This window comes from Bos indicus, chromosome 7 (genome assembly GCF_029378745.1).
Source record: "Bos indicus isolate NIAB-ARS_2022 breed Sahiwal x Tharparkar chromosome 7, NIAB-ARS_B.indTharparkar_mat_pri_1.0, whole genome shotgun sequence".
Classification (NCBI taxonomy): domain Eukaryota; kingdom Metazoa; phylum Chordata; class Mammalia; order Artiodactyla; family Bovidae; genus Bos; species Bos indicus.
The window spans coordinates 45997927-46011894 of NC_091766.1; the positions used below are offsets into that span (position 1 = coordinate 45997927).

The 13968-nt window shown below is 35.9% G+C and overlaps 1 protein-coding gene across 2 annotated transcripts in view; it reads left to right on the plus strand.

Annotated features, from left to right (window-relative positions):
• DDX46 (DEAD-box helicase 46) overlaps positions 1-13104 on the plus strand; it is a 52311-nt gene extending 39207 nt beyond the window's left edge. The window contains exons 19-23 of one of the 2 annotated variants that reach the window (XM_019964938.2): positions 3138-3314; positions 5684-5902; positions 6412-6556; positions 10682-10755; positions 11971-13104. In XM_019964938.2, the coding sequence (XP_019820497.1) occupies positions 3138-3314; positions 5684-5902; positions 6412-6556; positions 10682-10755; positions 11971-12018 (663 nt within the window). In that variant the 3' untranslated portion in view covers positions 12019-13104. The remainder of the gene's footprint in view (positions 1-3137; positions 3315-5683; positions 5903-6411; positions 6557-10681; positions 10756-11970) is intronic. The other variant, XM_019964939.2, reaches the window with a different exon arrangement.
• The last annotated feature ends 864 nt before the right edge of the window (positions 13105-13968 follow it).

The window sequence follows — 13968 nt, forward strand, 5'->3', positions numbered from 1 at the left end:
AGCAATCAAATCCCTATTTTTGAATATTTGGAAACAAATACTTGGAATATATATTTGTTATTATTTGGAGTATACTGTACTTCATTGCACATCCTTGAACACTTAACCTACCACATTTATCAGATTAAGTCTTAAGGAAGAGTGTTTAAGTGTATAAATGGAATTGCTCAGTCCAAGGGTATATTCAAATTTGGTCTTAAAACATTGTTAGATTGTTCTCCTGCAAGTTGAGTACCAGCTTGCACTCACACTAATGGTGTGTAAGAGTGCCTGGCTCCCTGTATCTTTAACATCATTGGTACTGATATTGTTTTTAAATACTTCACAATTTGATTATAGAATATCCTTATTAATAATTGTTGTTGTTATTTAGTTGCTAAGTTGTGTCCTACTCTTTTGTGACCCCATGGACTGTAGCACACCAGGCTCCTCTGTCCATGGGATTTCACAGACAGGAACACTGAAGTGGGTTGCCATTTCCTTCACCAGGGGATCTTCCCGCCCCAGGGTTTGATAGTGAACATTTATGGCATGGTACTGTTTTCACGTGCCAAGTGCCTTACAGGGATTATTTCATTGACTTCCTCACAGTAGCCAGAGATACTCAAAGCATTCCCTTTTTATAACTGAGGAGACTGAGGCTTAGAAACAAATAACAACCTTTTCAGATTTGCCTAGCTGTTGAAAGCGCATTTTCTTAGCTTACAGCATTGTTTGTAACCCAGTGAAAAGAGACCCTAAGGACTCAGAAAGTTAAGGGTTTCTTGGAGTATGCTGTGGAACCCTAATCCCAGGAGCTTGAGCTTGAGATGTTTTCATTATAAAATACTTTTGGAAAATCTGGTATATTCCACTATTAATGATATCCTGTCAATGGATATGAAAAGACATTAATAAAATAATTTATTTTAATTCTGAATTCTTCCAGCATATTTGATATTTGATCACAGAATTTTTTTTTTTTAATATACTGCATTAAACCTTGGCTCAGAGCACAACTTAAGAATTTAGGAATTTAATCTTTCAGGAAATGACCACACTGTTAAGCACAGTCAGGAACCAATGTCTCCTATTAATTCTAGGCCTTTTTTTTTTTTTTTTTACTAGTATACCATATTGGCTTAAAATTCAGCTAAGTCAATGTATTTAGGTATCTGTTATGGTATAATAGATCAGTCCAAAGCTTAGTGGGTTACAGTAAACATTTATTACCTACTATTCCTGAGGGTTAGGAAATCAGGAACAGTCTAGCCAGGTCTTACTTGGGGTCTCATGAGGTTGCCGTCAAGCCGTTGTTCCAGGCTGCAGTTATCAGAAGGCTTCACTGATGCAGGCCCATCTTCTTCCAGAATGGCTCACTGATTTCACTGTTGGTGGGATGCCTCTGTTCTTTACTCTGCATTTGTGTTCTTACAACATGGCAGCTGGCTCCCCAGATTGAGTGATCCAAGAGAGAGCAAAGAAGAATCCTTAGTACCTGTTATGATTAGTCTCTGAAGTTATATACTGGCTTTTCCACTTTATTTTGTCTATTAGAAGCAAGTCAGTTAAGTCCAGCCTACATTTAAGGAGAGGCTCCACTTCATGAAGGGAAGAGTATTGAAGAATTTTTGGCTTTGTTTTTAAAGCCATTTCAGTTTTTTTTTGTTATTTAAACATTTTTTAAAAATCTCATAATAAAACATTAATTTTCTCCCTTTTGTTAAAATATTATTATAATTTTCATTAAAAAATTAGAGCAGTTGTAAAAAGTTTTGTGCTTAATCGCTCATTCATGTCCCACCCTTTGAGACCCCATGGACTGTAGCCTGCCAGGCTCCTCTGTCCATGGGGATTCTCCATCCGGGCAAGAATACTGGAGCAGGTTGCCATGACCTCCTCCAGGGGATCTTCCCAACCCAGGGATTGAACCCAGGTCTCCTGCATTGCAGGTGGATTCTTTACCATCTGAGCCACCAGGGAAGCTCAAATAAGATTCTACCTGAACAGGGACTTGAACTCTGGAACCTTGAACCATCAGGTTAAAAGTCTGATGCTCTCTACCAACTGAACTATCCAGGCTGTCAATAAATTAGAATAATTTATTAAATAAAAAATTAAATTAATTAAAGATTAGAGCAATACTAAAATGAATAAAGTCAAAAGTAAAGTTATCCCTGTTACCTAACACTGTGTGCATTCCCCATTCCTAATTTTATGCATTTGTTTCGGATTTTAATGTCATGTATGCTGTTTAAAAGAGTGTTACTAAATTAAACGTTAGTTTAAAAGTAGTTGATAGCTCAAACACCTTATTAGATAACAAATGCTTTAAAAAGAAGGTGAGTTGTCTGTTTCCATTTCAGTAAAAGTTCTTTCTAAATTAACCAAGTTAATTTTAAACCCTGAAAAAGTTTTTATTTGTATTTGGGATTTGAAATATTCGTCTAATTCCTGCATATGAAGGGATTTGCATTCTTTACTTGGTAGTGTTAGTATTCATTTTGGGGCAAAAGACATTTTTAAAAGGAAATGCTATAGCTCATGAGATACAAGTGGCTAAGCTGAGGATTACGCGGTGGCAGTAGGACTCACATGACTCCTGGAGAGCCAGGATTGTCAGCATTGTTCTTGATTTCATGGGGAAACCCACCTTCATGCCTTTCCTTCCTGGGTTCAAAGAAATAAAACAATAAAGGTTTTTCTCCCTGATTCTCTTACTCAGTTTTTTTTTGTAAACCCAATTGCGTTTTTGGAGTTGAAAAGAATTTTAGGAGCCCTGCCTTGAGAACATGTATCATTTCCCCTGGTAACCATTGGCTGTATTTTTAGTTGTCCACTGATCTTGAGTTATTGCCCTTCTTCCAGCCTCTTTGATTGCAGTGTACATAATTTGGCCTCAAGGCCTGGGCCCCAGAGCAACTTGGCTGCATCCAATTGGCTGCTCTGTCTTGACAGTTCGTGTATTTTCTGGACTACTCAGGAGTCTGCTGAAGTGGTTCTTGCAGCACTGTGTCTCTGTTTCTTTCTTTCCTTCCTCCCTCCCCTTCCCCCCTGTCCTCCCCTCACCTCTCCCCTACTTACACCTCCCCTCCTTCTCACCCTCTCTAAATTGGTATTTTAATTAGATTTTTACTAATGCTTTTTTTCTTGTTTAGATTGATGAGCAAATTGAAAGCATGTTTAATTCAAAGAAGAGAGTGAAGGATATGGCGGCTCCTGGAACATCTAGTGTTCCTGCTCCCACTGCAGGAAATGCTGAGAAACTGGAAATTGCCAAGAGATTGGCTCTTAGAATCAATGCTCAGAAGAATTTGGGCATTGAGTCTCAGGTATTAAGTAATTCGTTCCGAGTCTTAGTACTTTTTGTAAGTTATTTGATTTAAATGCTTTTTAAATTATATCAGCACAAGTGAACAAGAAGTTGTTTTAGATTTTGAGGTAATAAACATTTAACATTTGAATACAGAATTCTCTAATTATTCACCTTGGTTGATTTCTCTAGCATGGTTAACTGAGGTCTTAATGCCTATTCTGGAAGGCCTGTTAACCATAGATAATTTTATAGAATAGTATTCTGAGTGACCTTACCAAAATCCCAAAGAAAGAACTCTCTTTTTCTTTCTTACTCTGTTTACTGGAGGATTATTGAGCAAACAAACAATGCTGTGGAAGTACAGACACCCAGTTATATAACTCAAACTAACACGCGTTTAGACAATGGGAAACCGTTAAATATTTTACTTGCCTTCTTTCTCTTGGGAGTTTTTTGGCTAACTTCATTTTTTTTGTAGTTGATTTACAATGTTGCGTTAGTTTCTGTTGTACAACCAAGTGATTCAGTTACACATATACACACACACATACATGTATTCTTTTCTTTTTTTTTTTAACCTTTTATTTTCTACTGGGATATAGCCAGTTAACAAACAATGTTATGATAGTCTCAGGTGAACAGCAAAGGGATTCAGCCATATATATGCATGTATCCATTCTCCCCCAGATTTCCCTTCCATCCAGGCTACCACATAACATTGAGCTGAATGTGCTTTACAGCATGTCCTTGTTGGCTATCCATTTTAAATATAGCAGTGTGTACACGTCAATCCCAGACTCCTAACTATCCATTCTCCCCTTACCCCCTGCAACTATAAGTTCATTCTCAGAAGTCTGTGAGTCTGTTTCTGTTGTATAAGTTCGTTCGTTTGCATCTTTTCTTTTTAGATTCCACATTAAGGGATATCATGGTATTTCTCCTCTGTCTGACTGACTTCCTCAACGTGACACTCTAGGTCCATCCATGTTGCTGCAGATTGCATTATTCCATTCTTTTTAATGGCTGAGTAATATTCCATTGTACATATGTACCACATCTTCTTTATCCATTCCTCTCTTGATGGACAGTTAGGTTACTTCCATGTCTTGGCTATTGTAAAATGCACTGCAGTGAACATTGGGGTGCATGTATCTTTTCTGGTCATGGTTTTCTCTGGAAATATGCCTAGGAGTGGGATTGTAGGGTTATGGTAGCTATGTTTTTAGTTTTTTAAGGAACCTCCATACTGTTCTTCATAGTGGCTGCATCAGTTTACATTTGCACCAACAGTGTAGGAGGGTTCCCTTCTCCCACATTTTGTTTAACTCTCTCCAGCATTTTGTTTAACTTACTTTTTAATCAAGGTTAAATTTTCATAGCATTCCCAAAGAACAGTTGGTTAATGTTGACAGTGTTTTTAAGATTTTGAGTGGTTGAGGACCTGCATGGCCCTGTGTCCAGTAGTTGTGTACGGGTTCCGGTCTGTAGTGCCCGAGTGGAATGACCAAGCTAGAGGCCAGTGGACTGACCTGATGAGGCAGCCACAGTCAAGGCTCAGAGCCTTGGGTCTTTGAATCTTTTTTAACCAGTGAATTACTATGAGGTGTTTACTCAAGCCTGTGCCTCTTGTGAAAACAGAGATGCAGCACTTCACCCTAATATTCTCTTGTATTATTGTTACTGGTAACTCTTGTGAAATCATATGGCTGTAACTTTTCACTGTTTAAGTACATAGTAAAATTAATTTCTTTTTTTTTATTGTTTTAAATTTTATTTTATTTTTAAACTTTACAAATTGTATTAGTTTTGCCAAATATCAAAATGAATCTGCCACAGGTATACATGTGTTCCCCATCCTGAACCCTCCTCCCTCCTCCCTCCCCATACCATCCCTCTGGGTCGTCCCAGTGCACTAGCCCCAAGCATCCAGTATCGTGCATCAAAATTAATTTCAAATGTAAAAAAAGAGTATGTTGTATAAAGACATTTACTATAATTTATAGAATGTTGGGTTTGTCCATGAGGGGAAGAGGAGTTCAGTGGTAGTAGTAGGCAAACATACTGATTCAGAGGAAACCCATAGTAGCCACAAGGTATGTAAATGATTTTAGACATATTATACTATATTTGATATCAAGAGTTACCTAATGATCTATGATTCAGTAGAATTTTTTAATATAGAGTTGGGTGTTTAGTTTTCGTATCAAGTAAGGCAGATATATTAAACTCTCTGTTATAAATATATGCTGTTAAATTGTCCTGTGGGTCAGACTCTACATAAGAAAGATGCTTTTAGTTAGTGCTTTCCAGAGAAGAGTTTGTGGTGGGATCTTTGGTCTCGTCTCTGTCCTCATTTGAGATTTGACTGTAGGTCTTCTTTAACTGCAGGATGTAATGCAACAGGCCACCAATGCCATTCTCAGAGGTGGCACCATCCTGGCTCCCACTGTATCTGCAAAAACCATTGCAGAGCAACTTGCTGAAAAGATAAATGCCAAGCTCAACTATGTGCCTTTGGAGAAACAAGAAGAGGAGAGACAGGATGGTGGACAGAATGAATCTTTTAAGAGATATGAGGAAGAATTAGAGATCAATGACTTCCCACAGGCAAGTAGCAGATTTAAACTTTTTAATTGAGTAGAAACCCTGTTTTTAGGAGTGAAAATATGTTATTTAAAACCTATGAAGGGGCTTCCCTGATGGTCCAGTAGTTAGCAATCTGCCTTCCAATGCAGGGGATGCGGGTTCGATTCCTGGTCAGGGAACTAAGATTCCACATCCTCCGGGGTACCTAAGCCCTCAAGCTGCAGCTATGACCTGACATAGCCAAGTAAATAAATAAAAAGAGAAAACCGTGAACATTTTAATGGCTGCTTTACTTTTTATCTAGATGGGGAGACAACACTGAAAATTTCATTTTTATGATTACATTCTAGGTACATTAGAATCTAAATGAATTTATGATGAAGGTGTTGATTAAAATTTTAATATTGACAATAACATGATTTAGCTAACCTATTCTTTTAGGACCTCAGGGTCGCAAAGAGTCAGCACGACTGAGCAACTGAACTGAACTGAAAAGAGGTTTCTTCTTCCCCAACTCTTTTGTTTCCTAGACTGCTAGGTGGAAAGTTACCTCTAAGGAAGCTCTGCAGAGAATCAGTGAATATTCTGAAGCTGCAATTACAATCAGAGGAACGTACTTCCCACCTGGCAAAGAGCCCAAGGAAGGAGAGCGGAAAATTTACTTGGCAATTGAAAGTATGTACTGTTGGTTCGGTTTCCATCTTGAGTTTGATCAAAGTTGATAATAGATGTAATAGACCCAAAGAGAATATGAGGTCAGTTCTAGAGAGGACTGAAAATAAGGAACACCTGTTAAAAAGTTTGACCTATCATTTGTTGTCTTTATTTAGGAGTTTAGTATATAGAGATGTGAGTGATCTTTGCTGGGGACTCTTTCATTTTTGACAATTTGGTCAAATTTGAAAATGACTAAAAGAACACATGTATTTTGGGGACTAGTCCATTAAGTCCTTATGCTTCTGGTAAGTAGAATATTCTGGCCAAAGTTAAGGTTAGAAAGTAAATCAACTATATTAATCCCCTTAATGCTTGTTTACCCAAGCAGATATTGCCTCTAATTTTATGCCTGTAAATTCATACATGCCATTTTTAGAAAAATAGGACAATTAATACCACAGCTCAAAGGCTATAAGTAATGTGTTATCTAAGAGTGATCAGGTATGCTTTTTAACCTTATTTCATACATTCATAAGTGAATTCAAAAGACAGTTTCTATTTTGATTTTTTTCCTAATGTATTATCTATAACATAGTAGGACAACTTATCTCCTTTCTTCTATATTTAATTTTAACATCTTTATAATAGATTCTTAAGAATAGACCAGTCACAGCTCCATTTCATTTATTTCATGAACTAAATGTTTATTGAATACTGGTATGGGAGCTGTGAAGTAGCTTATTCCACGTGTCATGTAAATCTGGAGTCTGCCTACCTCCTGCTTAGATGGCTACAATGACGCTACCCCCACACCCTGTACAATCTCAAACACCAGCCTAGTCCATTGAATCATACACATACACAGTACCTTTTAAAATTAATAATGATGAATTGCAGTAAAGGTATAAAACTCAGATACAGCCTGTATGTTTTCCATGTTGTTAATAATCTACCGTTACTGTACAGGAAGATCCATACATATTTCAACTGATGTACAAAGAAAGTAGGTCCAGAACTAGACAAATTGCATTTTTTGGTTTGTGATTGTGACTTTGGGAAGCTGGATCATATGTATTGATATTTCAGGTCAGGTTTTTAAATAGTACCCTTTTATATATCCTGAAAGACTTTTGCCCTGCCAGTGACTCAGTGTGTTTTTGAATCATGTGACACTGTTCCTTATTGCAAGGTAAAATGGGGATTGCTGGCATTGTGATGTTCAAGGAGAAGAAATTACACTGACATCTTTCTGTGCTACTAGACAGCTTTCTCTTACAGTTGTATTATTAGGCCATACAAGATGTCATTCAGTGAAATCTGATGATAAAACCTTGGTAAACATGGAGTCATCCTTGTTTATTCAGCTTGAATATGATAGGTGTCATTTAAGCAAAACCAGTATTTTATTTTTTTTTTGTAATATACAATATTTTAAGTATCTCTAAGATTTCAAAATCAGTATTTTAAGTGACATTGTTTTAAAGAGGTAAATCAGAGAGATTATTTTTTGCTTTGAAAAAGATTCCTCTAATTTTTTAAAGGTAATTATGCTTATTTAATGTAGTATAATTAATGTATGCTAGGTTTAATTTGTATATAACTACCAGAACACATCTACTGTACTACCAAATGAAGTGAAATGAGAAGCCGTCAGCTTCTGCCAACTTTTCTATCTACCTACAATGGTTCTGGGTGCTTTCCACTGTGAACTTGTACTTAGGAAGTAACATCTAATTTTTATAATCTAAGCAGGTCTTTCCCTCCCAGTAACAAGATAACCTTGTTAAGAATGAATCTTGAGAATTCTAGATGCTAAATAAGGGCTGGAGATGGGTAATTAAAATGATCTAAAGCTTTGAGAATTTTCATAGATTAGATTTAAATGATCTTTTAGTTTTTGAAACTCCAACCAAATCGACTGAACACTAATGGGATGAAAGCAGGTGTTGCAAGGAGCCTAGTGTCATCTGTTTCTAGTTCTGTAATTGGAGGGACCCCACTGCCTGGCTCCTTAGAGGCTCAGTGTGGCTCAGCAGCTCCAGGCCTCCCACCAGGCAGTGGGAAGGAGAACAGGAAGAACATACGTGCCTAGCCAGCCTGTATAATTTATAGCCTGTTGTGTGACCCTCTCTTTTTACTGGTGGAGAATCCCTTAAAAGCAGCCAGAGTTGTTTTGGGACCAATGAAAGGAAATGCCTCTTTTTCATGACAGCTTATAAACATATGTAACCCATTACCTAAAGAAGCTGTGTAAGTCAAAAATTTAAACCGGTCCAAATGGTCAGGTTCTAACTAACACAGGAAAATTGCTCTTCTGCTTTGAGCTGGGTGAGAGTATCATTTTCCTTCTTTTTAAAACAGCACAGAGTGTCAAGCTACACACCAACTCATGCCAAGTAGCATATTTTCCTTCTGAATTTGGGGTTTTTTTATACTTTTGATTCTGGCTCAGTTCTTGATTCTACCCTTGGCTTCACATGCATCCACCTCTCTTCCCTTCCAGCACCCACAGCTTTAAAATGCTGTGGTCAATGGCTGGTGGAGGTGTGGGGCTTAGATTAGATTCATAGCCATAAGCATGTCTCTTTTCTTCCTGTTGTTAAACTGTTTCTTCCTCTTCCTTCTCCTCATCCTCTGTTTTCCTCCTCTTCTCCCCCCAGCTCCTCCCTTTCTCCTTCTCTATTCTCTGTGGGTTTGAAAAAGTTAATCGTATCTAATAAAGGGGAGAATTTTCCCATTTCTTGTGAATTGTTTTCCATATTTGATTTTTCTTACAGAAATAATAAAAACATAGTTCTCTACATTACAACCCCAGTTCTTTTTTCTGACATTCTCTCACTCCTAGTACTTATCTCTGGTCTACTTCTTTGTTCCAGCGCTTTTCCTTTTATAGGTGTGCACCGAGTTCCCACTCTAGACTTGCCTACCTCCTGGCATTGTCCCCTGCCTTCAAATCCTTCCACACCTATCCTTGATGGAGCTCTAATCTCCATTTCCTCTACTTTTGCTCCCTGTTGCCATTAGTCTTACTGACGTTTCCAACTTGGTGTGTCCCATGAGCACTTCCGCTACAATGATGTCAATTAACCACCATCACTGCTAATAATAACACCTGCTCTTCCTCTTGGATTCAGTATCTCCTTTATTACATTTTAGTTTCTTTACTTGTGACTCAACTCTTAGCATCTTACTTTGTTTTTCACTGTTCACATCTAATCAGAAAAAATATTTTATTCATTCTACCTCAAAAATGTGCATTCACGATATATGAACACAATCCTGTGAGAGCACTGAGGGAAGAAACATTTAACGCCACCTGGAGAAGTTAGGGAAAGATTCTTGGAAGAAATGATATTTAAAAGTTCCTCTGATAAGACTACTTCCTAATGTACTCATCTTGCTGTAATATCGTTCCAAGTTTGTTTTTCTAGTAGCCTACAGGATCACACAGAGCATAGATGAGTACTTCATATAATGAATCTCATACGGTATGCCACACATGGTGGGTGCTTCTTGAATTTATAACTATACTCGTGTCTCCAGCCCACCTCATCTGTTTGGCTGTCTTGCTGTGTTCTTTCACACACTTTTTTCTCTCAACCGTACTATACTTCTCTTACTCTTTGGTCTTTAAACATTCCTTCCTTAATCTGTACCATTGTACGCCATGATTGATAGTGCTTTCCCTGTCATCGCTCCTCCTTCAGCTTTAAGACTTTGTTCAGATGACACATTTCTGAAACATTTGCTGACTTTAAAGAACATAATAAACATCCAATAAGTGTTTGTTAAATAACTGAACCTAAGAAGGTGTATTTTCCTTTTCCTTTTTCTTCTATTTTGGACAAATTGCAAATCATTTTTTCTTTGCATACCAATATACCAAGAACTTATAACACTAGTACTTCACTAACCTTAACCCTCTAAGCATTAAGCTCAGTGGTTACATTTGAAACTCTGAAAGTAATAAGTAGCCATGATACAATGTAGATGATATTCCACCAGATATTGAAAGACTTTTCTTGGCAAGTAGTACAGTGTTCCTGAAAGTCACCTACAGTGTTTCTACTGGATCTCAATGAGGTGGATAAACATCCAGTGTAATTCCAGTAATATGAATAATGTTGTCCACTCACTCACCAGGTGCCAATGAACTGGCTGTGCAGAAAGCGAAGGCAGAAATCACCAGGCTTATAAAAGAAGAACTGATCCGATTGGTGAGTGAAAACCTCAAGGACTTGTTTGTTCTAATAAATGTTTTATTTAAGCATTTAGTATAAATACAGCAAAATAGACAGATGATATAGTTTGATGAATTTTCACAAACTGAGCACACTGGTGTGATCACTGCCCAGATGAGGAAATAGAGCACATTACCAGGCTCCCAGAAACCCTGCTCATGTTCCTCCTTGTTGTTATTCATCGCCCCCAAATGGGACTTTCTGACTTTCAACATCATAGATTAGTTTTGCCTAGTTTTGAACTCCATATAAGTGGAATCAAATGCTGTGGGCTCTTTTGTATCTTAAGTTCTTTCTCTCAACATGACCTTGAGGAAATCAACCCATGTTTTTACATATAGCAGTTATTTTTGTGGCTATATAGTAGTTAAGCCTGTGGATTTACCACAGTTAATTTATGTTTTAGATTTTGAGGTCATTTTAGTTTTGAGTTTTTATGAATAACGCTTCTCTGAACATTCTTCCACGTCTCTGTAGTACACTTCAGTATATTTTTCTTTTGAGTAAATGCCGTAAAGTAGAATCGCTAGTTACAGGGTATGTATAGTTTAGCTTTAAGTTGGTATTGCTAAATAATTTTTCAGAGTAGTTATACCAGTTTACATTGCTTTTGGCAGTGTATGAAAATTTCAGTTTCTCTACATTTTTGTCACTGTTTTTAAACTTACGTGTTTGTCAGTGTTTTAAACTTAGGTATGGACTTAATTTGATTTTGGATATGGACCTTTTATAGACCACCTTTCCAAAGGATGCAGACACCTTCTTGTAAATTCTCCCTACAGTGTGTATGTTGGGATGAGGATCCTTTGAAATGAAACTTTACAAAGAATGTGTTTTTTAGGGCTTTTCTAAAATTTCCCTTACAGAACATTTCTTTGGATGGATAAAAATAATTTAAAGAATGGAATGTAAACAAAGCAAGAGGAAAGAATAAAAACAAACTTTAAGTCAAGTGACTTTTACCGAGGAGTGATAGAAAAAGAATGCTACCACCATTAAGTTGGTTCAGAACCCTTGTTAAGGAGTAGTTGAGTGAACACAGAGAAATGATTGTTAAATAGTTCTTTCTTTCTCACTAAATAATATCTTTATTTTAAATATATGATATTTGTATAAGTTTGTAAAGGAAATTACTTAGCATATTTTTTTTTTCCCTTTTACTAATCATATACCTTTTATTTTTTCCTGTAGCAAAATTCATACCAACCAACAAATAAAGGAAGATACAAAGTCTTATAAAACATCTGGGAAAAACTTTTACCTGTGCTGGTCTGTGATAAATGTGGCAGTTGTTGTCTTCAGTTTACAATGTATTTTAAATTAAGATTTTTAAAACTCTGTCTTGCTGATTTTTTTTTTTAAGTATAAGAAACCAGTATTTGTTAACAAATCTTCTTTCTGTAAGTACCCCTTGAATTATCAAACTCTATTTAAAGCAGGCCTGTTTTCATTAAAGTGTCCTTTAATGTAAAACTTAAATATCAATATTTTAACTATCTGGGTAATATTCCAGAAGTTTAAGACAATTAAAATATTTGAACTTTCCATTGAAGATAATAAAGTATAAAAGTTGCTAAGGGGTTGTTCACCTTATCTTCTTACAATGAAACTGTGATCATCTCCTCAGAAAAGGTGAAATTCTCTAATTTTGTGTCTCTACCTTGAGCTTAAATCTTACTTGACTCCAGTAGAACAATATGAACTGGATATAAGAATGTTACAATAGAATTTTTACAAAATGGATTCAAAGTTTTTGTTTCAATTTTTATCATCTTATAAGGGTCATAGTTGGACTGCTTTTTGGTTATGTAAAGTTAAAGTTTTGTAGTATAAGAAGTTTTTGCATTCCTTTACTAACTGCTAAGAATTTTAGTATTGACTGCTTTTAGGTTCCCTTCACAACCTCTGGCTCTGTGCCTAGCTACTAGCTCTTTTCTAATCTTCCTGAAGTGAAAGTGATTTGTCACCTGTAAATATGAATATAATTGTTTTTTCCCCTTTAAAGTGTTCGTTTATACATCTGTATAATATAAACACCCTACCAATCTGATTTTTCTTCAGGATTATTGAGTAGGTTGTGAATTTTCTTTTTTTTTTTTTTTTTTAAAGCATGGCACCCACATTTTAGACTTAGAATTTAAGCATTTCTCAGTGAAATTTAGTTTATAAAGAATCATAAATTATATTTTTGAACCTTGATATATATTTCCTGAGTATCCTAATTTAAATTGTGATAATTGGATCACCTAATGTTCAAGAGTCCTGGTGTGTTAGAACTTGATATGGTTGTCACTCTTTGAAAAAATAAAATTTTCAGGAATTAAATAGTTGTATTTCTTAAAAGATACAGAAGTTCCTTTAAGTAGCTTTGACTTAGAGCTTTTAAAAATGAAAAAACCCAAAGCATATTATAGCTGTTAAATCATTTCAATAGTATATTAAATGGTTAAAGTGACAGGAGGTATCAGTCATGATTTCCTCAATCTGAAGTTATCGTTACTGAAAATCTCAGGTATATTCTTGAATCTCTCACATATCCACTTTTTTACTTGAGGAAGAAAACAGATAAAACACGTGTAACAATAGAATCAAATAAACCATTTTCTCTAAAATTTTAGGCATCTTGGGCTCCTCCACCCCCATTTATTTATATCCTTATTTTTATTACTTAGTGATAGTTTGTTTCCTTTGATAGACTATGTCACAGGCCCACAGTGATGGCAATTGGTGCTCCCTTCAGCCTGCTCCATCACTTTGAGATTCAGAGTTTTACATCATTTTAGTATTATTACCTTTATGTTTGTACATCTAGTTGTCATAAGCCACTGATAGTATTTTGTTAAAATGAAGCACATTTCTTTGTTACTACATTTTTTAGTGTCACATTGACTCTTTGATTTTTAAAACTTGAATGACGTACAGATTAATTTGTTTTTTTAAAAAATGCAATATCAATATTTGCTCATGTTTTTTAAATTCCTTATAAAATAAAGTTAGCCTGCATTTTCCTAAAATTATCTTTGCTGATGTTTATTGCTGCATATCTAATTTTGTTTACATTGCTAGGCATGTGAGAGAAGTATTATACTCTATTAAAAAATTCTCACAACCCAAAATACATAGTTCTATCCAAAAATACCTTCCTAAAGAAGCCTCCTAATCTTTGATGGTGTTTGTATTTGGCATGAG